Below are 24,539 nucleotides of genomic sequence, written 5' to 3' on the forward strand. Positions count from 1 at the left end.
GATCTCTTTCCAGGATATGGATCTGGTGTCTATTTAGACCATTTCATGTCCTACACTTTCCATAACAATGCCCTGGAACAATCCAAACAATCCCCAACAATTCTCCTCCAAGCCAACCCCCTAACTTGGTCACATTCTTTAGGGAGTGGTGCTTGCATTCGTGAGGCAAAAACAGCATCACAATGAGGTCCCAGACAACCATAGCATACGCATGTCACATGCAGTCCAGGAGGTCAGAATGAAAAGGGAAGGTTCTCCGTTTTCTAAAGTTCTGGCATTCTATTTTTGGCATTCCGTCCTGTGCACAGTTTCTGGGGGGTTATTAGCTAGAACCAGACAATAACTACTTGTAAAGGGGACAGGCAGTGCAAGGAGTCTAGATAGAAGGAGCAAGCGTTGTGCTTCAGGGTACTTTGGGGTGATTAGGTTGCTGCATAGGGGGTCACACCACCTGGGTGGGGCCACAGGCCAGCAAGGAGACCTGGGTGCAGGCAGAGCCACTCTGGCTGAGCGAGCCATGGTACTGTCTGGACTCCCCGTGTAGATGGCGTCTCATTCTCCACCTGCGCCATCTCCTCTGGATCTCAAACTGAACCTGGAGAGGGGATACAAGTGACAGGAAGAGCAATGCAACATTTGATTCATTTTAGCAGATGCTTATATCCAAAGCGATATCCATAAAGTGCATTAAAAGTACAGCATGTCAATGATGATTCATTAGTGATATGTAGTATTATGTGTTAAAAGCACTTGACTCTAGTCTGAAATATAAACCACCTACCTCGCCATTCAGAAAACAGTAGAGAACAGCAACAACAAACCCCTACAGAAAGGGGGACAGGAGTTTAAACATCATTTGATATTCCACACATGAAGCACTGAGGGAATGTACATTTTCCACACATTGGCATTCATGAATTCACATGTTTTATAAACTTTATATATATTAGTGCTGTCAAACGATTAAAATATTTAATCGCGATTAATCGTATTAATGTCATAGTTAACTCGCTATTAATCACAATTAATCGCACATTTCTATTTCTATCTGTTCTAAATGTCCCTTGATTTCTTTTTGTCCCATTCTTTTTTCAAATTTTAATGCTCTTATCAACATGGAAAAGTGGTTCGGATTGCTTCGTGCAAATATTTTTTGTTATTGAAAACAACATTGCAATCGCCTGGCTTTGACGAGGGGGCGGAGAATTTGCATCATCTGTGTGCTTGGCCATCAAGTGGTATTTCAGACTGGACGTGCTGCAATGATAGCTCATTTTACAACGACAAAACACACAGATCACTTTGGTCTTGTCAATGGAACCATTTGGCAACTTTTTAAAAGTAAACTTTCCATTCAGAATCTTACTGGCATCCATTTCGGCGTCTCGCGCTCGCCATCCACTCAAAACGGAAAGTTAACCTACTACCAGAGAATGTCTCATATCCGTAAACGGGCTCTGCTACTACGCTTTAGCCGGATCGCAAGCCAAACAAGTGTGTGGCGTGCCTGTTGTTTTGTTTCCGGTCTAGCTAGATCCGGTGTGGTGTTGTAGTTTTTCTAACTTCGGTAGTTGTTGCAACAGCATGTCAAAAAAAACTACAAAGTTTGCTAGGCCAAAAAGAGCGTTAATCGCGCGATAAAAAAATTGACGCCGTTAATTTGGGTTTGCGTTAACGCCGTTAATAACGCGTTAAACTGACAGCACTAATATATATATATATATATATATATATATATATATATATATATATATGTGTATGTCTGTGTTTACCTGCATGGAGGCAAGGGCGAGCTCAGCGAAGTTCCATATTTTGAACATTCTGTTGCTGACGCGGACTGGTACGAAGACGAAGAGGACATATTGCAAGCCAAAAAGAGCCACCAGGAAAAACGTTGACTTAATGAGTCTCCTGAAATGACAAGGGTATGAAGATGTTGTTGAACTATTACAGTGGGTATACACAATCAAAACAAATCAAGGCGTTCACCCCACTAAACACCATTGTTGGTGCAGTATTACATGTTTGACAGAGTGTCTCCTTGGTTTAAATAAAGACACTGAAGCTAGCTAGGGCACGAAAGACCATTGTGCTCATCCCAGCACATATCTAAAACATATTTAAAAGTTGCAACATACTTGCATTGGTTAATTTCATTTCCATGAACATCTGACATTTTCAATTTCCCCACCAGAACACGAATGATACTCAGGAAAAAGAGCAAATTTGTCTGAGAAGAAGAAGAAAAAAAGGTATTGAGGAATTCAATTAATCACAATGTTTGAACTACAATGCCATGTATTAAAAGTAGTGGGTATTCTAACCAGTGACCAACAGTACTTGTAATTGACCTATCGCTAAGCCCCGCCCCTCGAACGCAAACGGGCCAATGGCAATTTAGTAACAGCTGCACTCTGACATCTTCAGTTTACAACTCCATAGAGTAGCATTAGGAAAAGGGATTCTTCTCTTGTTTTATCGAGTTTGTTGTAATTTAAGTGTAAACACAATGGTCAAACGATTTGCATGGGGGTAGATGCAACACTGATACGAGGTATCATGAGAGGGTGGGCAATGGGGTATATTTGATATTTAGTCAGCTGCGATAGCTTGTCCGAGTTAGCAACAGTAACTAAGGGGGGTGGGGTTTAGCGATAAGTCAATTGAGTATGGTTTGTCAGTAATCTTTATAGCCCTGCTTACAACTATGAAGAGCAGCACTGGGACTTTCAGGATCCACCAGATCCAGTCATGGCCGCGAGTCTCCCAACAGCTGAGAAAACAACAGACCTGAGTAAACAGTCGTGTTTCTTATGAAATGTGATGCATTACAATTCAGAAAGTCAACAGGTATAATACCCCTCATCCTCGTAAAAGTATTTGGCCAAGCCCCAGGACGAGATGACAACCATGGGCAGCCCTGAAATATAAAAACAAATAAACAAAAAAAAAGCTTTACCAACCACTTTTCTCTAATTTCAAGGTGGCTGATGAGAAACCAATGGAACATCTCTGTCACATGGCTCATGGGTTGACCTCTGACCACACTATCTGATTGGTTAAGAGCTGTGACACAAACATCCGGTGCCCCTTCTCCTTTCTGAGTGTATTGCTTCAACTCACCCCAGCCAAGGACAGTGTGCCACCACAGATGTTTGCTCTTGGAGAACAGAGAGTCGCTGACCAAGGTGTACAGATAGTGCCCCTCGACCAGGAGCCAGCTGTAGTTGGCTAGGATACAGTAGTTAGAGAACATCAGCACAACCTTGCAGGCTACCTGGGAACACAAAGCGCTCATGGTCAGGGATAGCAAAGCACTTAATTTATGCATCAATACTAAGGGGGGGGGGACATACTGGGTAGTAGTCACAGTGGTAGAGGTCTTCATTGGTGAAAAGATGAGCATCTCTAATGAAGATGAAGGCCGCTCGTAGGATAAAGGAGAAGAAGAGCTGGATGTGGATGTAGTTCCTGGTGCAGTGCAGCTTCCTGGATGGACAGGAAGTAGACAGGGAGTGTGTATTAGATCTTGACATGTGGAAGTTGATGGAGAATGTCATCGGTTTCGTGATATACACATTGTAAACAAATTGTGCCAGTGTATTTTTCCCAAAGATCGTAGTTAGATCAGTTACCTAAACAAACACAGGATGCAGATGGCGATGGTGAGGGAAATAAGGGAGAGAGAATAGCCAATCGTGTATATGGTCTTGACATAGAAGAAATATCGGTAGGTGCCTGTGGACTGAATTAGGAAAAAAACAGCATCAATTACCAAATACTTTGGAGAAAACCTTTTAAATAGTATCCCATATAGCACAAACAGTTAACTTATTCCCCTTCAGAAAGGGTTGATTTGGAAGATACACTCTGAATGTATGGAAGCAATACACCCACCTCTTCAAAGAAATGGAGTGTGTCGTTAAACGAGTAATCACACGTTTCCTCGAGGGGAGAGAAAGGGTCAGTCCAGCCGTGGTCAGTGCAGTTGCGATAGACATTACCTGGCAAAACCACCATCACAGACACAGAGTAATTTAGTTAGTTCAACTAATAACTGCTCAACCATCAACAATGAACCGTGGCAACTGTGTATGATACATTTTTATTATTGTTACTTAATGCTTGATATGACTCCATGTTGTTGTACATATAATATATTCTACAGGTCTATAGTACAAACAATATATTATTTATCGTACTATATTTTTTTTCTTTTTAATAATAATGTAATAATTGGAATTTTTATATGTAAGCCTATATAATTGTATTTTTTGCAAGCCTTCAGATTCAGATTCGTGTTTGGCAATTTAAGCACATTTTCCCCTTCCATATCTCACCTTTTTTACATGCCTAATAAACAACTCCTCCTTTCCACAACACGTCGCCCTAATACACAAACACTTTAATACTGAAAGACAAATATTTTATTGTAGCTGAACTCGCGAAAACAATGTATGGGGTCGACCGATCATTAGCCTTCCAGTAGGCCTGCGCCTGTTATTATTCACAGACGGGTGCGTGATCGCCTTACCTTTTACTGCAGATTTTAAAAAGCTCGGGCATGGCTGAGACACCGTTTCTCCTACAGATGCGTCAGGCCAACAATTCACATGGTCCCACATGCCTATGCAGTCTACAAAGAGATCGCATACGCTTGGTTATACATCAAATAGACTATATTGTATATGATATCGCATTACAATTCAAATGTAAATGCCTATAGCTAATATCTATTGTAGAGTAGTCTGCTTCGCCTTAACTCACCTTGTGCTTTGGATGTGAGGTTCAGTTGCAGTTTATTCATACATAATTCCTCCTCCCTCACAAAAACTAAGTACGGCTCACAGGGGAGAACTCCTTTAATCTGAGGTAGGCAGAAAAAACGTTCATAGCCAACATTGTGTGACAAAATATCCATAGAGAACCCAATAACATAGGCTACACCTATCCAGCTTCATGCTCACCTGTGCGTAAATCACAAAGAGAAGTATGTTAAACATTAAAATGTGTTGCATTTTGTCAGTCGTTACTTTAACAGTCTTGACAGATAAAGTATTTTTGTAAATGGCAATTCAGATAAACAATCCATTCTATTAGGACGCTGGATGCTGAATTTACTCTCTAACGGGAAAATAAAGTATTCCCTGATTGAATTGAAGTTATACAGGACGGCAAAATGAGTAATCCAGGGTACAGAACTAGAATTTGTAAACACTGAAAGTCACAACGAGGAATGTGAGTGCACTTTAGTAATGTACGCGAAGGATATCTCCTTCTCCATCTCCGCCCCCCTGATCTTCTCCCGCCCCTTGCTTGTCCCGCTCTGGTCCCCGCGGAAGCGTCACTGTGGCAACGAGAATGTTTGAACATGAATGAAACTACAGGTACGTGCTAACGTAGACTTAAAGCCCACTTCGACTTGCTTATCAGCTAGTACTGTAACTTAAAGTGATACAAACTTGCATTTTATGTGTACTATCAAATCTGTATACAACAAATTCGTGGTTGTCAAGTTAAAAAAGAACATGCCATGCTAACGTTATATTTAGACTAGCTATCTCTAGTTATAGCTAACGCTATGTTTTTATGTAGCTAGACTACTGTACTGTACCAAGCCAATTTGAGCTGTAGAGCTAGCTAGGTTAGCTAGCTACAGTACTGTAATACAAATGAAAAACGTTATGTCACTGCATTGTACTTTAATATGTAGATAACACTGTGTACACACCCAGACCAGACTAGATAAAAAACATTCCGGTTTAAACATCCAATATTGATTGGGAAATTAATTTTCATAATTTTGGCAGTTAAGATACTACCGAGATAATCACCCGTAGCAATAATACTAGTAGTTGGAAGCCTACTGTAACTATTTATAAATCGTATTCCTAATTCAGGCTCATAGTACCTTCTGAGGTAACGGTATGTTAGCTGCCTCGTGACATTGTTATTCATCTGTCTACCTAATGACAATTCGTTTATTTTAAACTCCACAGCCCTGTTTTTCATCATAATAAAGGCAGTAATGTAGGCTCGTTTCAAGATGGCACAAGCGGCACCAGAGACCTTTACAGAAACATTCAGCAAGAAGATCCTTCTCCCATTGGGACAACTAGTGGAGAAGACCAGAAAAATAGCTGATGTTCCCAATCACCTTCTAGAAACCAGTAGGACCAATATATCTTTTTTCCCAACCCACAATAGCCTCATCAGTACACTGAACAACTATTGACCTCTATGGCAGACCTTGTACAAGGATTTTCTCTCGTGTCATGTCAAACAGAAATAGTCACATATAGGCCTACATGTGAAATTCCTTTAATCATCTCTTCTGATATTTCAGAAATCTGCACCAAGTTAAAGAGCAACAGTGTAATCCATGCAGAACCCTCAGAGCTTCACTTCAGTGGTTTTGAATTGGGGAAGGATTACTGCAAGATCTTGGTTAGTGAAACAATGAGATTTATCCGACCATCCACTGAATGGCAGAAGGGGAGATGAGGACATGCTACGGATTGAAGATTGATTACTTGAAAATGGATGCGTGCATGATTCTGCAATTGCTTTGGATGTTTTTCCCCAACTGTATGATCTATGGTTATGAAATTGTGTCTCTATCCTCATCTCCCCCTCTCCCTCAGAAATTAATCAACATCTCCTCTGAAGTGATAAATATTCATATTCTTTCTACACAAACCAAGTACTTTCAAACAACATATTCCAAAAAGGTATTTTGGGCTGATTGCTATCATTAATTTCACATTTTCTTTTGATTAGTGTGGATTTTGATGTTGATGAATCCCCTTCACTCTAATTTTGCCTAGTACCGACTAGTCCCAGGACTCTCCTACACTTTGAAAGTGCAATTTTGTCCTGACGAATGGCGGTATTTTTATGACTGCATTCAAGTTCACTGTAAGGTAGGAGAACATCTCTTTTACCAATGCTTGGTTAACATGGGTGCATACCGTCTTGTCTGCTAGTTCATGTGATCTTCCCAGCTGGAGTTTTCAAGAGGGATATCCGGTGTTTATCCTATACGTCACGTTTATAATAAATGTTTCTGTCCATGGTGGCTTTGAGGATTGACTGTTCACGTCATGATCCTACCGAGTGATAGACACAGGAAGCTTTATCTCATGCTATGTTCCTCTCCTTGTAGGAAGAAGACAATCTTGTCATTCCAGTTCATGCTTACCCCGTAATTGATGACCTACATATACCCCCCCACATCAGCCTCCCTGCTGTTCCCCTGGGAGAGAGGTGACGTAACAGAACATGTCGGACCTGTTTGATACATGTACTCACACTCTGAAGTCTGGACTGCTTCCTTAGTGTGAGGGTCAGCAGGGATTCATTTCCATTCTGTCTGTTAAGGACGTTAAAAACCAAAACTCCTCTGACTCGACTTTTTCAATAAATGAATCGATTCGAAAGCCTTTTTTTAATTCAAGCCTTTGCCCCGCGTCAATAATTAAAATGTAATTTCAGTTTAAATATCAACTGAACTCAATTCACACCATACTGACCCCGACACGCAGTAGATTCTAGTATCGATCATGTTGAGTGATTAACTGTATTCGTATAGTACAGTAGAGAGCCTTTGAGCCAATCTCTCATCTTGGCTCAGTCATTCTCATCTCTAGAGATCACGTCTCTGCTCTCGAGTCTGTCGCCCTGGCAGGCCTGCCTGCAGTGTGTCATCTAGGCTCAACACCATAGCTCACTGGCTTTGTGTCACTGTCCTACTATCTGGTTAGACCTGGGGGAGCAAACAGGAGACGTGATAACCACAGGGATTGTTGTAAAGAGTAAACACTGATCTTATTATCACGCTCATGTAACGCGTCATAAATGTGTGTTTGGTTTTGATTTATGCAGTCCATGCTGATTGAGGGCATACTCACTGTAGAGACTGTTGGACTCGGATCACCTCATGTTTGGTCAGCTTTGTGGTGCGTTGCGTACAGGGCGCTGGTGTGCATCATCGTGGGGGCGCACAGCTGGTCTTGTGTTGTTCCCCATGTCGTTTGTGTTTGATTTCACTTTTCAGAATCTGTCACGTCATTCCGCTGAGCTGCAGCTGCCCTGTAGACTTTGAATTCCAGGTGTTCGTCCTCCAGTCGCACAAGGCCTTCTCTGTCGACCCTCTCACAGGTAACTCCTACTGCAGGAGGACACATCACTCCAGGGCCGCAGATTCCTCCCATCCCCCCCCCCCCCCCCCCCCCCCCCCCACACACACACACACACACACACTTTTTATTAAGAAAATGATATTTGACGGCCTCATCCTCAGTTGTCCTACCCACATTTGAAAGCAAACGTATGTCCCTGCCTCAGTCTGCACCTATAACCAGCCCTTCAGATTTTGTCTCATTACCTGCTATACCCCCCACCCCCTCTTCATCATCCTTGCTTGTGTTTGGACAGAGTTTTTCCACTGAGGACATGTTCAGATTGTGTAGCTGCCAAGACGACAGGAAGCAGGCAAGGACACAGAGCGTTCTGCAACAGAACTGCCCTATTTTGTGTCTGGCATCGACTGTGACGCTTGCCAGGCAGGGATACTAGACTCCTGGACATAGTCGAAGTGTTTCTCTGAATGACAACACTAGTGCAGTCAATTTTTCCACTGGGTGATTAGGGTTCTCCATTAGACCTGACATTGCTGCATCATCAATGACTTCTTCATCATCATCATCATCATCCTTTTTAACACTATCATCATCATTATAATCATCAATATCCTTCTCACCGTAATTGGCATGGTCATTTATCCTCGTCATCAACCCTGCAGAAATAATTTACCTACATTAAACGTACATTTATTTATCAAAAGCATCCCGTTCGCGGGCGCTGTCTGATTCCAGGGTTGATTCCTGCCAATGGGAAGGTGGACCTGACTGTGGCGTTCAGTCCGTTTCAGTACGGTACCTCTCAGCTCACCTTCCAGGTGGTGCTCTCCCAGTTCAACTCCAAGCCCTGCGTCTGCACCGTCAGTGGAGGCTCCACACCGCGCCTGGCCATCAGGTGAACAGCTAGCTCCACCAACAAACACCCCGCATCCTTCTCAACAGCCCCATGCGCATAAAAAGATTATAACTTAAAAGCATCCCCTCAAAGTAGAAGTTCAACTTACATACCGTATATTAAAGTTTTCAACAATATAAGTATATGTGAATATTAGTGCTGTCAGTTTAACGCGTTATTAACGGCGTCAATTTTTTATCGCGCGATTAACGCTCTTTTTGGCCTAGCAAACTTTGTAGTTTTTTTTGACATGCTGTTGCAACAACTACCGAAGTTAGAAAAACTACAACACCACACCGGATCTAGCTAGACCGGAAACAAAACAACAGGCACGCCACACACTTGTTTGGCTTGCGATCCGGCTAAAGCGTAGTAGCAGAGCCCGTTTACGGATATGAGACATTCTCTGGTAGTAGGTTAACTTTACGTTTTGAGTGGATGGCGAGCGCGAGACGCCGAAATGGATGCCAATAAGATTCTGAATGGAAAGTTTACTTTTAAAAAGTTGCCAAATGGTTCCATTGACAAGACCAAGTGATCTGTGTGTTTTGTCGTTGTAAAATGAGCTATCATTGCAGCACGTCTGAAATACCACTTGATGGCCAAGCACACAGATGATGCAAATTCTCCGCCCCCTCGTCAAAGCCAGGCGATTGCAATGTTGTTTTCAATAACAAAAAATATTTGCACGAAGCAATCCGAACCACTTTTCCATGTTGATAAGAGCATTAAAATTTGAAAAAAGAATGGGACAAAAAGAAATCAAGGGACATTTAGAATAGATAGAAATAGAAATGTGCGATTAATTGTGATTAATCGCGAGTTAACTGTGACATTAATGCGATTAATCGCGATTAAATATTTTAATCGTTTGACAGCACTAGCGAATATACAAAATCCGTTCGTTTTAAGTACATTTTCAGCTGTGTAAAACCATGATATATACAATGAAAACGTATTCAGCTTATTTTATTGTATTTAACTGGACTGTTGTTATGCTTGGGGCTACGGGGCACATACCCCAAAACGTGTCAGAGCTGAGATACATCGAGAACTAACAGACAGACTTACTTGGGTTTTTAAATCCAAGACTAGGTCAATCAAACCCTCTCCCTGGTACCCGCTCCTACTTGATACTCTGTATTACCATCACGCTTCTATAAACTGCTGATAAGAAGATTGTTCTTGTTTTTTTTTGTTTTTTTTGAGTCTTTTATTTGGTTCCCATGAGAAAGCAGGTGTAATCCATCAGAGAGGGTGGAGGTGTCTGGCTGTGCTGCGCTATCTCCCTGGGAAGTTAATCATTCATGAGGCCAACAGGCTGAGGCCAGATCTGATACTGACACTGATAATCCTTCAATGGATGTGTATCGGACCCAATCATTCCATGTTTGATTTCCCCCAGACTCAAATTACAACAGCCATTGATACCTGCTATTTTCTCCGCTTCAGCCTCAAAATATGATGTGATAAAAGCAACTTGAGCCTCTTAGGACAGTGCTGTTGTGTGTAGAGGAAAAGCCCCAGTAAGTTATTACTGTACTTCAGTTACATATTGATGAGCTAGTGTGGGTAGTAGGAATGTGCATTTAGCTGTTTGTGTGCATGTTTCTGCTGCAGTCACAAGGAGAGGGGTGAGGGACAGGGGGAGTCAGCTGACAGAGGGAGACACCCTCCTAGCCCTCCCAAAAGACCTCCGACCATGACCCAGCTCAAGCTCAGGTCAATACGCACTCCTGAAAAGCCAAAGGTATGCAACTTTTCTTTCTTTTTTTTTGTTGAACTTTGTGGAACCTGTCGATGAGATAAATACATTTTTTAAGAAATACCTGGCCAAGATATCAACAGCGGGTATAAAATGTATAACTATTAAACAGTACAGCATTAAAACATTCAAAAGCCAACGCATGCAGTCCTCCTCTAAGTAGACTGCCCCTTGCTGTATTCACTCAATTCAAGAAAAGCAATGATAGTGAAATGATAGTGATCTCACATAATGATAGAAAACTGTCTTAGGTTAGGGGTTCACAAACAGCATAAAACACACACCCATGAAAGACTTTGCAAAAAGGATTTATAAATACCTCAAGGGCACACAGATCCTACTTCATTATTTTGGAGCTTGGCTGCAGTGTGTGTGTTGTCTATGTTGGTGACTACAGTGTGTGTGTTCTCTGTGTTGGTGACTACAGTGTGTGTGTTCTCTGTGTTGGTGACTACAGTGTGTGTGTTCTCTGTGTTGGTGACTACAGTGTGTGTGTTCTCTGTGTTGGTGACTACAGTGTGTGTGTTCTCTGTGTTGGTGACTACAGTGTGTGTGTTCTCTGTGTTGGTGACTACAGTGTGTGTTCTCTGTGTTGGTGGCTGCAGGCTGTGACGGAGCAGAGCGATGCCCAGCTGTGCCTGCAGAAGATCCCAGATCTGACCACTCACACAGGAGTATCTAAACTGCTTCAGAAAAAGATGGACCAAATGAGCATTAAAGACCTGAGAGATGGTATGGGGGCTGTTAAGGCCGGTTCACACTGCCCCAACATTGTCCAGCAAACACCAAACATTCCACCGCTGGCGGTTGGGTTTAGAATGTTTGGAAATGTAACTTTCATTTTCACACTGCCCCAACAAATGCCAAAAAGAACACTACATCCCAGTTGGTCACTATGGTGATTATTGTTAAGCACTCCTGTTTATCATGTCCATGTTCATGTTTGTAAGTGTTATGTCTGTTGTTGAAACTGGAATTGGGTTTTGTTTTGATGTTAAGCCATGTCCCAGAACAAACTGAGCGTCGTGACCAGACAGATGAAGGCTGTCTTCTTTAAGAACAAGATTCAACAAGACATCCAGGAAGAGAAGTCTAATCACCTCCGATGGTGTGTGTGTATGAATCTGCCTGCCTGCCTGCCTGTCTGCCTGTCTGCCTGTCTGCGTGCCTGCCTGCCTGCCTGCCTGCCTGCCTGTCTGCCTGTCTGTCTGTCTGTCTGTCTGTCTGTCTGTCTGTCTGTCTGTCTGTCTGTCTGTCTGTCTGTCTGCCTGTCTGTCTGTCTGTCTGTCTGTCTGTCTGTCTGTCTGTCTGCCTGTCTGCTTGCCTGTCTGCCTGCGCTCCTGCGAGCTTGTGTTTGACGTGTTCAGATAACTTGTTATATGTCAATCAAAGTTTAATGTTGTCAAACAGTGTAGTGTGTAAAAGTTACAGTCCACGATGCCTGTTTTTGATAAAGGCAAGTTCACCGTGGGAAGGAGCCCGTAACAGCTAAGAGCAGGATGCAGATTCTGGAGGAGAGGGAAATGGCAGATGATGAGTATATGGTAAGATGAAGATGATGAAGATAACTATTGAGATTTACATTTCTACTACTTCAATTATATTTAATATATAGTACAAATATCAATTGGTGCGAAAATGAAAAGTTTAATTAAAACGTCTCATGGTAGAAGTTCGGAGGGATATGTTCAAATTCAGCGGTGGCCCTTTTCAGAAAATATGTCCGAGCTCTGTCTGTGTTTGTCTCTAGCCTTCTTGAAAAGCAGAACAGTTGGCAGGACGTTCGGGGACACTTAACAGCACTTCCTCTCCCCCTCTCTCCTCCTCGTGTTTACAAGGCTACATTTACCTACTTTATACTTTATGGGAATTTTCTTGTTTTCATGAGAGGAGAAGCACTTGGTTATTTATTTATGACATAAACTCCTTTCATGCATCCCGTCTTGGAATCTTCTGTTTTGGCCTGAGCCTGGGCGCCTACTCTCTCAGACTCTCCTCGTGACTCTAATGTGGTTTAAATCCCTCTGCTTTCTGCCCATGTCCTAGTTCCATGTCTGCTTGTGTCTGTTTCAGGCCAGTCAGGGAGTGGGGAGGAGGGAGGGGGACTGTGCCAGTGGCCTGCTCCAGCTCTCAGTGAGGAGGGTCGTACGCAACGTAGGACAGGTGTGCTTCCAAAAGCTTCACACATAAACTGCTGGTACTATCTGAAATGTGTTTGTAAATTGTGCCCTGGTCATCTTCAGGTAGGCTCTCCTGCCAAATCAAATTCCGTGTCTGTGCAAACTTTCATGGCCAATAAACATCAATTCAATTCTTTACCTGTAGATCTATCTAGTTTCTATATTTTGACAGTCAGTTGTTTCATGTGTGTTTTGTGTGTGTGTGTTATGTGTGTGTAGATTCCACAGGCACCAGCCAGCTTGCTAAACGTGGGAGTCGACTCTAGCGCTCCGCTGGAGGTCAGACTCAAGGCTCTGCGTCTCTTCCAGCAGGTGGCCCGCAAGGTACTCCACCCTCATACTCTATTGGCTGGCTTCTCTCACTCCTGTCCCTCCATTGGCTGGCTTCTCTCACTCCTGTCCCTCCATTGGCTTGCTCCTCTCACTCCTGTCCCTCCATTGGCTGGCTTCTCTCACTCCTGTCCCTCCATTGGCTGGCTCCTCTCACTCCTGTCCCTCCATTGGCTGTCTTCTCACACTCCTGTCCCTCCATTGGCCAGCTTCTCTCAGTCCTATTGAACATACAGGTTTCCCTTGAAAACCACAGTTCACAGCACTCGTCCTAAGTTGTTTTAGTGTCGGCGTTCCACAGCAAAACACAAACAATCAAGTCAACATGTCTGTTTACCTTCAGTGGTTATCTATTTGTCACGGACCTTCTTCCCAGTTTACTGTTTGCACATTTTTCCCTTTTTACACAATGCTCAATACAATAATAGATGTGTCAATACGTCAATACAATATTCTGAAAAAATATGTGTGCGTTTGTTTTCTCATGAACCCCTTATGCAACAATTCATCTTCTAATTCTGATTATCCTGAAACATATTATTCAGATGTTTGACGCAGATTTCTGGATTGTTTGTCGGGTTCTTTTCCGTTCGAGATAATCTCCTTCTTAATTTGACTGCTTAGTGAGACAGACAGATGAAAAAATAAAAGAGACGAAAAAGATCAATAATCGATCGGAGACAGAAATACATCAGAGGATCAAACAAGAAAAGCAAAAACCTAAGACATCTCTTTCCTTGTGGAAACACAAAGCAGGAGGAACATGGGGAGGAACCCCTGAGGTCTCTCTTAGACATGATGCCGATCAGATGTTCATGTGTTTCTGAACATCAAGTGTTTGTGTGCGTGTGTGTGCATGCGTGTGATTCAATGGTTTCTAGGTTGTGATTGGGTGCCGCATGAAGAGCAGATTAGCTTGTCTGAGGAGGCTGATCCTCAGCATGAAGACTCAGTCCACAGCAGAGAGAGGTACCCTCACTGCACCGTCACTCCACCCTCACTCCACCGTCACTCCACCCTCACTCCACCCTAACACCCCACCTCTAACTCCCCACACCCTAACACCACACCTTTAACACCACCCCTTAACACCCCACCTCTAATACCACACCTAACACTCCACCCTAACACCCCACCTCTAACTCCCCACCTCTTAACCCCTCACCTCTTAACACCCCACCTCTTAACACCCCACCTCTTAACACCCCACCTCTTAACCCCCCACCTCTTAACACCCCACCTCTTAACACCCCACCTCTTAACCCCCCACCTCTTAACACCCCACCTCTAACTCCCCACCTCTTAACCCCCCACCTCTTAACACCCCACCCCTTAACCCCACACCTCTTAACTCCCCACCCCTTAACACCCCACTTCCCTCTCCCCACCACATGTGTTCCAGTGGAGGAGGAGAGTCTTGGTCCTCAGTGTGCTTCAGGCAGTGTGCGTCCCTTCTCCTTCCCCATCTTCAACACTCCATACCTGGCACATGAGCTTGTGAGTGGGCTATCTGGTTTGTTGCTGCCTTGCACTGTGTCTCATTAGAACTGAGATATTATTACTGTTCACCGTGCCTGGTGGCTGACATGTGGTAACTTTGCACGTCTCCGCTCCTGTCTTCAGGCTCCAAGCGCTCTGGGCGTAGTTCCTGTGACGCCCATCGACGTGACGATCCAGGCTCATGCTCCGTTCTTCAGCCTCAAGGTAGACCACCATGTCCCCTCAAGGTAGACGTCTAGATAGACTCCATGTCCCCTCTAGGCAGACCACCATGTCTGCTCTTGGTAGACCACCATGTCTGCTCTAGGTACACCACCATCTCTGCTCTAGGTAGACCACCATCTCTGCTCTAGGTACACCACCATGTCTGCTCTAGGTACACCACCATCTCTGCTCTAGGTACACCACCATGTCTGCTCTAGGTACACCACCATCTCTGTTCTAGGTACACCACCATGTCTGCTCTAGGTACACCACCATCTCTGCTCTAGGTAGACCACCATGTCCCCTCTAGGCAGACCACCATGTCCCCTCTAGGTAGACCACCATGTCCGCTCTAGGTAGACCACCATGTCTGCTCTAGGCAGACCACCATGTCCGCTCTAGGTAGACCACCATGTCTGCTCTAGGCAGACCACCATGTCCCCTCTAGGCAGACCACCATGTCCGCTCTAGGCAGACCACCATGTCTGCTCTAGGCAGACCACCATGTCCGCTCTAGGTAGACCACCATGTCTGCTCTAGGCAGACCACCATGTCCGCTCTAGGTAGACCACCATGTCCCCTCTAGGCAGACCACCATGTCCGCTCTAGGCAGACCTCGAGATACACCCCCTTATTTATCTTACATGACAGGAATCGGGTTGATAACATTATTCAATTCAACAATGTAAATGTGTTTTGTTTTGTTTCTGTATTGAATGCTTTTCAATCGATATCTTATCATTTTCCTGGGCCATTTCTGTGAATTCCCCCCCAGTTGATTCCCCCCAGTGGTGGAATCAACTCCCCACCTCCATCAGAGACACGGACTGTCTCTCCACCTTCAAGAGAAGGCTCAAGACGCACTTGTTCCGGGAGTACAATGGTACTTGGAATGGTTTGCTGAACGCTAGTCTCCTCAAGGATCACAATGACTCTTGCTTAGACTGTTGCTCTTGTTGGTTAGTGGTAGCTGGTTTAAACTGTTGTATTCTATTTTAGTTAATCCTATTTTTATTGCTTTTCTACAGGTACACCTGCACTTAGAGATTAATGTTGTGTAATTTAACTTGTTTAACTACATGCGCTTATGTTTTCTTCCCTTTAGCACTATTTTTTGGTTGTTCACAATATGTACTTCTTGTTTTTGACTACCCGCAATGCTGTGGGGCTATCTTGTTGTTATTATCAGTGACCTATGCACTTTGTAAAGCTCTCTCTTGGAAGTCGCTTTGGATAAAAGCGTCTGCTAAATGAATAAATGTAAATGTAAATGTAAATGTGAAAGTTTTAACATTAGCAGTCTGGAACGTGGCCCTGATCTACAGGTGACCCAGGTTAACTGTGTCGCTCTCCTAGGTTCCCCAACACTACAAACTCATGGGCTACCAGCCAGTGTGTCCTTTAGAGGCAGCAGCCAATCACATGCCCCCGGACTTCCCCGGGACGCTACGCACCGGAGCTGAGGTGAGGAACAGCCCTCCGAGGCCTGGTTACTAGAAAGAGGAAACAAGAGGTAACCACGGCGACCTGTAGCAACATAGGAATCCAGAGGGATGACCTTGGTGTTTATGGGATGGATCTGATTTTATGATTTTCCCACGGTTGATGTCTGTTACATCACTCAGCTCTCCTCAGAGGTCAACGCCCGCCAGTTAGATCCCATTAGATAAACACATCTCAGCCAGGGCGGTCTCACATCTCCCCTCATCTCTCCACAGTCTCTGCCTGTCTCCCAGCCGCAGACAAGGAGCAGTTATGTAACCAGGTCATTATTCATAAGGGGTGGCCAGAGGGGTTCCAGTAGTTACTGTGGGGTGGCACGTTTAACAACATTGTTTGTTTTTTACCACGCACAGTGGGTTCATCTGCTGACTAGGGCCGTGCGGTGCGGCAGTCTGCTCTCAGAGTGTCCAGTGGCTGCTCTGTGTTGTCCACTGCGTCCTCGCTGACCTCCCTGTCTCCTCTGCAGGACGAGCTGCTTCCCGCCGTGTTGCCCCCCCCCTCCGCAGAGCTGGACGAGACAGCGGCGTGTCAGGATGCCCACGGCCTGACCTTCACAGCCCCCCAGGCCCTCGTCGACCCCTCCTACTCACACCCCCTACGGATCTTTGTAAGCCCGCCAACACACCCGTCTGCTTGTAGGGTTTTCCAGGACGCTTTGCTCTCCTGTAGAACAGATTCACTGGTTTTACCCATGAATAATGTAGAAGCCCTATGCAGGATCATAACAGCGAGGAATCAATGCCGTGATTGATGGGTTCTTCCCTTGACACACTTTTCCCTGGCGGGGCTCTTGAGATGTTGGGCGTTTCTGTTGTGCAGAACCCAGCTCCTGGACTGCATGCCTTCAAGATGACCCCTCGCTACCTGGAGTGTGACCCGGAGTTCCACCTGTGCCCGCTGCCCAGGTACACGGTGCGGAAGAGCCAGGTGGCGGGCGTACACACCCCCAAGACCCAGAAGAAGTTTCTAGACAGAACGGTGAGACCTATTCTGGAAAACACCGGCAGAAACAGACCTTTTTGCTTTGTAGACTTGAAAATGAAATGTTCCTTAGAACCGGATCGGCTGGTCCTGTGATCCTAAGCTGGTTGTGTTCACACACAGGATGTGATCCCCGGGGTCATGACCTGGAAGGAGTTCCCCTCAGCTGCCCTGGCCTCTTTCAACCACCCTACTCTCACCAACTACTGGGTCCCGCGCAGGTATAACCTGTACACTGCTACACTCCCACTGATACACACACTCCAGGTTCACACAACACACACCAGACTCACACACACCAGACACACACACACACCAGACACACACAACACACACCAGACACACACCAGACACACACAACACACACCAGACACACACACACACACACCAGACACACGCAACACTCACCAGACACACACACACACCAGACACACACAACACACACCAGACACACACCAGACACACACACACACCAGACACACACAACACACACCAGACACACACCAGACACACACAACACACACCAGACACACACACACACACACACCAGACACACGCAACACTCACCAGACACACACACACACCAGACACACCCTCAGTGCCAGTGTCCCTCTCCCCAATGGAAACTCAAAGATGGATGTTCCGTCTCTGGAGGAGCGGGTCTGTTCCCTGTACCTCGGCCTACGGATGTGCGAGCCAGGGGTCACCACGGGTTCACACAGCCCGTGTCTGTTCCAAACAAGCCCTGAGTGAATTGCAGTGTGTATAGTGAAGATATACTGCCCGGCTATAGCCTCCCAGGTCCTGCGATCCACACTCTGGGAAGGGCTGTGTTCATACGCTGGATGAATGGTAGCCAGGAGCCGGACACTCTCTCAAATCATATCTGCTCGTCTGCTGGTGGTATTTTGATCATGCCTGCCAAAGGTGATCACTCCTCTTATTTAAGATCCTCGCTTGGGTTTTTTTCACCAGATAAGATGTTACGTGACTAATTTTAGGCTGCGATTGTGAGCATTTAGTTCCTAACTGACCTGTGTGTGTATGTGTGTGTGTGTGTGTCTACACACGCATAAATACTGGTTACGCCCGACAGTAAACACACACATGCACCCACTGACACACATACGAATGTGTGCATACTGTATTTCTGCAGTGTAAAACATGACATGACATATAAACAGTACAGATGACCTTGCTTGTGGTCCCCATGGTGTGTGTGATGGTCCAGGTGTGACCCCTTCAGCAGCGAGCTCCTCCCTGCCCAGGCCCCAGGCCCGCCCCTCAGAGGCCTCCCTGACGACGTCAGGCTGGACCTGCTGGATGGACCGTAAGCACCTACACACACACACACACTCATCCCTGCAGACATGAAACCCTTTGAGCATGAGAGCCCACATGTCCACCTAGAGAAGCAGGAGAACAGCCCTTCGCCCCCCCCCTCCACCCCCTAGCCAAACTGCCAGTCAGTAAACAAAGCCCTGTGGTCGTCCTGCCCCTGGCCCTGGCCCTGGCCCTGGCCGGCCCTGTGGTGCGTGTCCCCCAGGTGTGAGGGCGCAGCAGGGATCTCTCTGACCCCGGAGATGGTCCGAGCAGTGTTCCCCATGACTGAGAGTCCTCCCTCCAAACACACCAAGAAGGACAGCCACCAGGAGGACACCAGGTGGGTCTGGGGGTCTGTCTGGGTGGGTCTGGCTGGGTCTGGGTGGGTCTGGGTGGGTCTAGATGTCTGGCTGGGTCTGGGTGGGTCTGGATGTCTGACTGGGTCTGGCTGGGTCTGGGTGTCTGGCTGGGTCTGGGTGTCTGGCTGGGTCTGGGTGGGTCTGGGTGTCTGGGTGGGTCTGGGTGGGTCTGGGTGGGTCTGGGTGGGTCTGGGTGTCTGGGTGTCTGGCTGGGTCTGGGTGTCTGGCTGGGTCTGGGTGTCTGGCTGGGTCTGGGTGTCTGGGTGTCTGGCTGGGTCTGGGTGTCTGGCTGGGTCTGAGTTTCTGGCTGGGTCTGGGTGTCTGGCTGGGTCTGGGTGTCTGGCTGGGTCTGGGTGTCTGGCTGGGTCTGGTGATTACCTTGGTGTAATGCCTGTGTGTGTCTGTGTGTCTATATGTGTGTGTGTGTGTGCGTGTGTCTGTGTGTCTCTGTGTGCGTCTCTGTGTGTGTCTCTGTGTGTGTGTGTCTATGTGTGTGTGTCTATGTGTGTGTGTGTGTGTGTTTGATGTTCCCCTCCCCAGAGACTTCCGAGAGCGGCAGCTGGAGGTATCTCTGAGGTGTCAGACCAACAGGCTGGGCTCCAGGGTGACAGCTCGACTCAACACGCTCTGGGCCGTGGCTGGGGCCAGCCCCTCAACTGCACCAAGCAAGAAATAGCTCTGCATCATGAAACACTGTCTGAATTAAACTTTGATGACGTTTGACGCTTGATTCTAATTGATTCACCCACGATACAGTACACACTGAAAGCCATGCTGCTTTAAACCAGCTCCATCTCTCTTCTGTCTTGTTCAGATTTGATTTGATATATCTGTTTTCGTATAGGATATGAAGAAGGATTGTTCCTATCATAGTTTCTGTCCTTCTGGCCCTACACCTGTTCATTTGGGTGGAGCTTAGTGGTTAGAGCGTTTGACTGCAGTGGTCACAGGTTAAAATCCCCCTCTTTATGTAGCTTTGGGTTAAAGTGGCTGCTAAGTGGACACATTGTTATACAACTCATGTCTCATCTCATCTTCTCTCGTCTCTGCTGCTGCTTCGGGAGTCTAAGCAGGGGGGGATTATAAAGCCCCCAAAACACTGTTTCCCACAATGCAATAGAAATACTACAATCAGACACATTTGAAAACTTACAGTACATTTACTTTTTGATTGGATGACTGTTATGACTAAATGAACTGCATTTCCTCAGATTGCATTGTTTGTGTTCTTATCAGGATGTAATAACACATTGGATGTGACAGTATACCATGGTCACAGGCCAGGTTTTGGTTTGAACTGGGTTCACTTACTCATGTTAGATGTTGATGGATGGTAATCTTAACACAATATATGACACAGTTCAACTCTCACAGCAATTGCTTGCACCACCAGCCTTTTCCTTTTGTGACACTGTTTAACCTGTTTATGACTTTATGAGTCATCATAGTCACTCATCTCGGCAAAACCGATAACGATTTAATCTGTGCCTTATATCATCTCATATGTCTGATAAAGATGATGATTACTTTACAGTCATCCTTTGTGAATCATCTCTGTCCATCAACGTTTATAGACAGCTAAGTACACGGTATACACTTTTAAATGATTTGGGTGAGGCTGTAAACATTTCCAAGAAATGTCAATATTATTTCTAATGCTTTTTTGTGTTTATGTGAACTAGCACAAGTTTGTGTGCCCAAGTCTGTACATATCTTTTTTTATTTATTATAGAAAAAATAAAAATACTAAATATTTGACCAGATGTGCAATATGATCAACTTTGTTTTTTTTTGTAATGGACAATTGCAATGACGTCAGTTAGCTAGTTGAACAGGGATATTCACTCTCTTAAATGTCAGGATTACAGTTTGGTTTAATCCCTAAACTTCTCATTTTAAACCCTCTGCATTGTTCTCTGCCCTCTGTGTCTCACGTTGTAGTGACAGTGAATTGGCCTGTTGCCTAAAAGTATTAAAAATACAACGGTTCTGTATTTTCCTGTATAGGCTATCAACTCACTCTGGTCGATGTGTTGACAACGATAATAACAATAGCATGAACTTTAGTTTATTTGTGAATGTTATTAAATTGGTTTAAAACACAACCGGCAATAGTCATGGAGGAAAATGTCGCTTTTGATTTTTGGGTATTTCTCCTCTCCTCAGTGATGCAGCACAGACGGATTTACGCCAGAAAAACAGAGGGGCGAACGTATCTTTGTCTTTTGTCTTTGAGCACAAGAACGTGGATGGCTTGTAAAGCTTGATCTACATAGACTGGATTGACTTGTACAATTATTTTCGTGGAATCAGAGTTTATCATGCTGGTAGTGATACGTGGATAAGGAGCTGTTACAGTAATATGCTTTTATCAACTATTTGGACCAGTGGAGTCTGAGCAAATTGCCCTTTGCAAACATTGGAATCAGGCGGGTTTTTAAAAAGAGACGCTTCCCACAGTCTTCTGACGCAGGCAGTTGAAGAGACAGCCCTATGGGATTAAGGGCACTTCCGGAAAAATACTTGATTGAATAGACTGAAGTGGAAACCAATATTCACGTCTGATTTGCGCTTTCTGTACAAATGTCATCTGGTGATTGTTCCCTCATAATGACCACCAGATGGCGGTAGAGCCATCAGCATGTTGCCTAACATGGATGCAAACTGATTTAAATGAGATAATGGCTTAGTGTGCATGCACAACCACCTCAAAGAACAAGAAACATGTTCTAATGGAGATCATTCATCACTCCTTTTCATGGATTTCATCCAAAATATCTGGTTTTTTTTCAGAAAAACTGTGGATTTAAAGAAAAATACTGACATGCAAAAATCGACCATTTGTTACCTGGCTTTCTTAACATTTGCTCGGCATCAGTAATTTGACATGTGTGTTTTCAGGCATAATGACAAGGTTTTCAGTGTAGCACAGCTATAGAAAGATTTCAATTAAAACAGGCATTGGGATATGGGATTTAGCTGTGGTTTATAGTCTGCTTGGGTTTCATCAGAGTAGGCTTGGGGATTAAGCACATAGGACCTGCTTAATCTCAACCCCAGATTACAGTGTTCTCCGAAGGCCTGTGTCTCTAAGGCTACCCCATGGAGAGAGGCGTTAGCGGGCGTTAGCGTTTGGCGTTAGCGTTTGGCAGTGCACGTCGCCTACATCGGCTCACACACCACACAAATCTGCTGTCAGGTAGCTTATGTGAGTACGCGCGCCGGTCAAATGTGGATGGAAAGTAAATCTGAGAGGAGAAAAAAGGAAGTTATTAGTAGGACACCATTGGCACACCCTGCTGTACAGTAGAGTACAGTGCAGTCCAGTTCACTCACCATGAACTCACTGCTGAGAGATTTGCCGGGTTGAGGGCAAGAGCTTTGAATGATGGCCCGCTGGCTGTGTTGCTTGCAGGGTTTATCTGGCAGTGTTGGGCCACGACTCAGTTTACACGACAGCGCCTTACTGACACACACACACACAAACATCTCCCACACACATATGCCTACACATCCACCACACACACACACATCCACCACACACACGCACATCCACCACACAGACACATACACTGCTCACACACACCCCTGCACCCACACACACACCTATACCACACACACACGTATACACTCATTTTCTTGCTTGCGAGGCTGCACGAACGACGCAGATCGGGTCACTGGTTCAAATAGAATCTTATCAAGGTTTTAGTTTTCTATCTATCTATATCTCTGTCTCTCTATTCCCCCTCTCTCTCCGTACCCCTTCTCACTTTATGTCTCTCCACCATCTTTCCCCCTCTCTCTCAACCCCTCCCATCCTCCTCTCCCTCAGCTCACCCTCCTCTCGCTCTCTTTGTTTCTCGCTCTCTCTCTGTCTCACCCTCTGTCTCGCTCTCTTCAGTCGTGGATATTAATCGCGAGTACAAACATGCAACGATGCACCAATGGAAATAATCTGCCCAAATGACGGAGGCACAGCTGGTGGAGAATCCTCAAAGGGTCACCTTCATCCTCATCATCAGGGTCCGTCTCCGGCCGGGGGCGGGGCAAAGGCGCGGGGGGGGCGGGGGAGGGCGGGAGGGAGGTCATCGGAGTGTCACCCGGTGGCTTTTTGGAACAGTAAATAATGTGTGAGCTCAGGAAAGGGAGGGAGAGATAGTGAAAGAGAGAAAGAGGAAAGAGACAATAGAGGTGTGTGTCAGTGTTTGTGTAGGCCTGAAGTAACCTACAGGAATGAATCATGGCATCGCAAATGTGATGGATCCAATTAATTTCACCATTACATGGCAAGAAGAAATTGAAAATGAATACATCTTGCATTTGAGAGACCTGAATGAGTAAATGTTGACATTTTATTGAATGCAGATTCAACCATTAAAATGATGACTGATGTGACTAGTAGCCTATGACGGCACAGTATTATAGCCTTTATAAATGTGTGTGTGGTGGGGATACTCTAGGGAATAGAAGTTGTTCAGGCTTATTCTCAGGTTCTCTGAAGAAAGTAGGTCGGTGTAGGCAGGGGGAAACTATACATAAGAGCACAGCTGGGTGAGTCCCAGAAGACCCTGTCCTGGATGTCTTTACAGCCACACTGCCCCGTGGGCCCACGTTGGGTTACGGTCATCGTAATGCGATGAAAATCTTTGAAACTCTAACCAGATGATCGTCTTTAGGTTATATATGGCAAGGACAAATTAGTCATCTGAGATTGTTTGGTTGGTGTATCAGACGATGTTCAGCGACAGCTAGAATGACAGCTAGGTCCAGATGTGAAAAAAGTTTTGAAGAAAGAAATGTGAAACTGTTTTTCTGGGACTGACCCAGCTGTGAAGTCGAAAATATTTGTAAACCTTTTGTGACTTCTTGTGCCAAGACACAGCAAGCTAGTGGCTAGCGCGAGTGGCCTTTACATAACCGACCTATCAGGTCACATATTCTGACTATCAAAAAATGTGACCTCTTGTACAGACATCCTCGGTCTCGGCCAGGTTGGTGTAGCGGCCAACTCTCGCACTCTCCAGATCAACATCTGATTTATCTATGAATTATTGATTGCCCTGCTGCCTCCCGTTAACCCAGCCTAATAATACGTGCCCGCCGTAGCTTTCCTGCTCTGAAGTGAAATGTGATTAATGAGAAACGCTGACTTGGTCCGCCAGGTTTATTCCATTGAGATATGTTCAGGGTTAGGATGGACGACTCTGAGGGAGTGGGTTGGAGTGCAGTTAATACAAATTATGTGCTTGCGTTTGCGTGTGTGTGTGCGTGTGTGTGTGTGAGAGAGAGAGACAGAGAGAGAAAGAGAGAGAAAGGGAGAGAGAGAGTAAAAAGTATGACAATAAATAGGCCTAGTAT

The 24,539-nt window shown here is 45.2% G+C and overlaps 2 protein-coding genes across 2 annotated transcripts; one reads left to right on the forward strand and one right to left on the reverse strand.

Annotated features, from left to right (window-relative positions):
• Nucleotides 1-75: 75 nt before the first annotated feature.
• LOC124474581 (vasoactive intestinal polypeptide receptor) lies at nt 76-9,232 on the reverse strand. Its single transcript, XM_047030882.1, has 16 exons — nt 8,953-9,232; nt 8,762-8,797; nt 7,911-8,206; nt 5,249-5,347; nt 4,768-4,867; nt 4,535-4,636; nt 3,898-4,004; nt 3,636-3,745; nt 3,357-3,489; nt 3,124-3,277; nt 2,860-2,920; nt 2,704-2,773; nt 2,139-2,230; nt 1,773-1,911; nt 782-823; nt 76-595 (listed from the first exon to the last, which is right to left on the reverse strand). The coding sequence occupies exons 4-16, from the start codon at nt 5,282-5,284 to the stop codon at nt 443-445; spliced, it is 1,299 nt and encodes a 432-aa protein (XP_046886838.1). The 5' UTR covers nt 5,285-5,347; nt 7,911-8,206; nt 8,762-8,797; nt 8,953-9,232; the 3' UTR covers nt 76-442.
• cfap221 (cilia and flagella associated protein 221) lies at nt 5,354-20,794 on the forward strand. The gene is made up of 24 exons (XM_047030885.1): nt 5,354-5,387; nt 6,000-6,170; nt 6,347-6,447; nt 6,645-6,731; nt 6,828-6,923; nt 7,166-7,266; nt 8,057-8,160; nt 8,877-9,036; nt 10,657-10,786; nt 11,407-11,533; nt 11,801-11,909; nt 12,258-12,345; nt 12,875-12,964; nt 13,201-13,305; nt 14,193-14,280; nt 14,714-14,808; nt 14,935-15,015; nt 16,372-16,479; nt 16,985-17,125; nt 17,338-17,496; nt 17,623-17,720; nt 18,731-18,829; nt 19,046-19,162; nt 19,722-20,794. Exons 2-24 carry the CDS (start codon nt 6,047-6,049, stop codon nt 19,855-19,857), a joined length of 2,544 nt encoding a protein of 847 aa, XP_046886841.1. The 5' UTR covers nt 5,354-5,387; nt 6,000-6,046; the 3' UTR covers nt 19,858-20,794.
• Nucleotides 20,795-24,539: the final 3,745 nt, after the last annotated feature.

This window comes from Hypomesus transpacificus, chromosome 12 (genome assembly GCF_021917145.1).
Source record: "Hypomesus transpacificus isolate Combined female chromosome 12, fHypTra1, whole genome shotgun sequence".
NCBI classification, from domain to species: Eukaryota; Metazoa; Chordata; class Actinopteri; order Osmeriformes; family Osmeridae; genus Hypomesus; species Hypomesus transpacificus.

Excerpts from the sequence above, each read along its gene's own strand:
- LOC124474581 (XM_047030882.1), bottom strand. The coding sequence starts at position 5,284 with ATGGAGAAGGAGATATCCTTCGCGTACATTACTAAA. Across the intron at positions 3,746-3,897 it reads CACTCCATTTCTTTGAAGAG|TCCACAGGCACCTACCGATA; the intron begins GTGGGTGTATTG and ends TTCCTAATTCAG. Across the intron at positions 2,774-2,859 it reads TACTTTTACGAGGATGAGGG|CTGTTGGGAGACTCGCGGCC; the intron begins GTATTATACCTG and ends TTGTTTTCTCAG.
- cfap221 (XM_047030885.1), top strand. The coding sequence starts at position 6,047 with ATGGCACAAGCGGCACCAGAGACCTTTACAGAAACATTCAGCAAGAAG. Across the intron at positions 6,171-6,346 it reads CAATCACCTTCTAGAAACCA|AAATCTGCACCAAGTTAAAG; the intron begins GTAGGACCAATA and ends CTGATATTTCAG. Across the intron at positions 6,732-6,827 it reads AAACAACATATTCCAAAAAG|TACCGACTAGTCCCAGGACT; the intron begins GTATTTTGGGCT and ends AATTTTGCCTAG.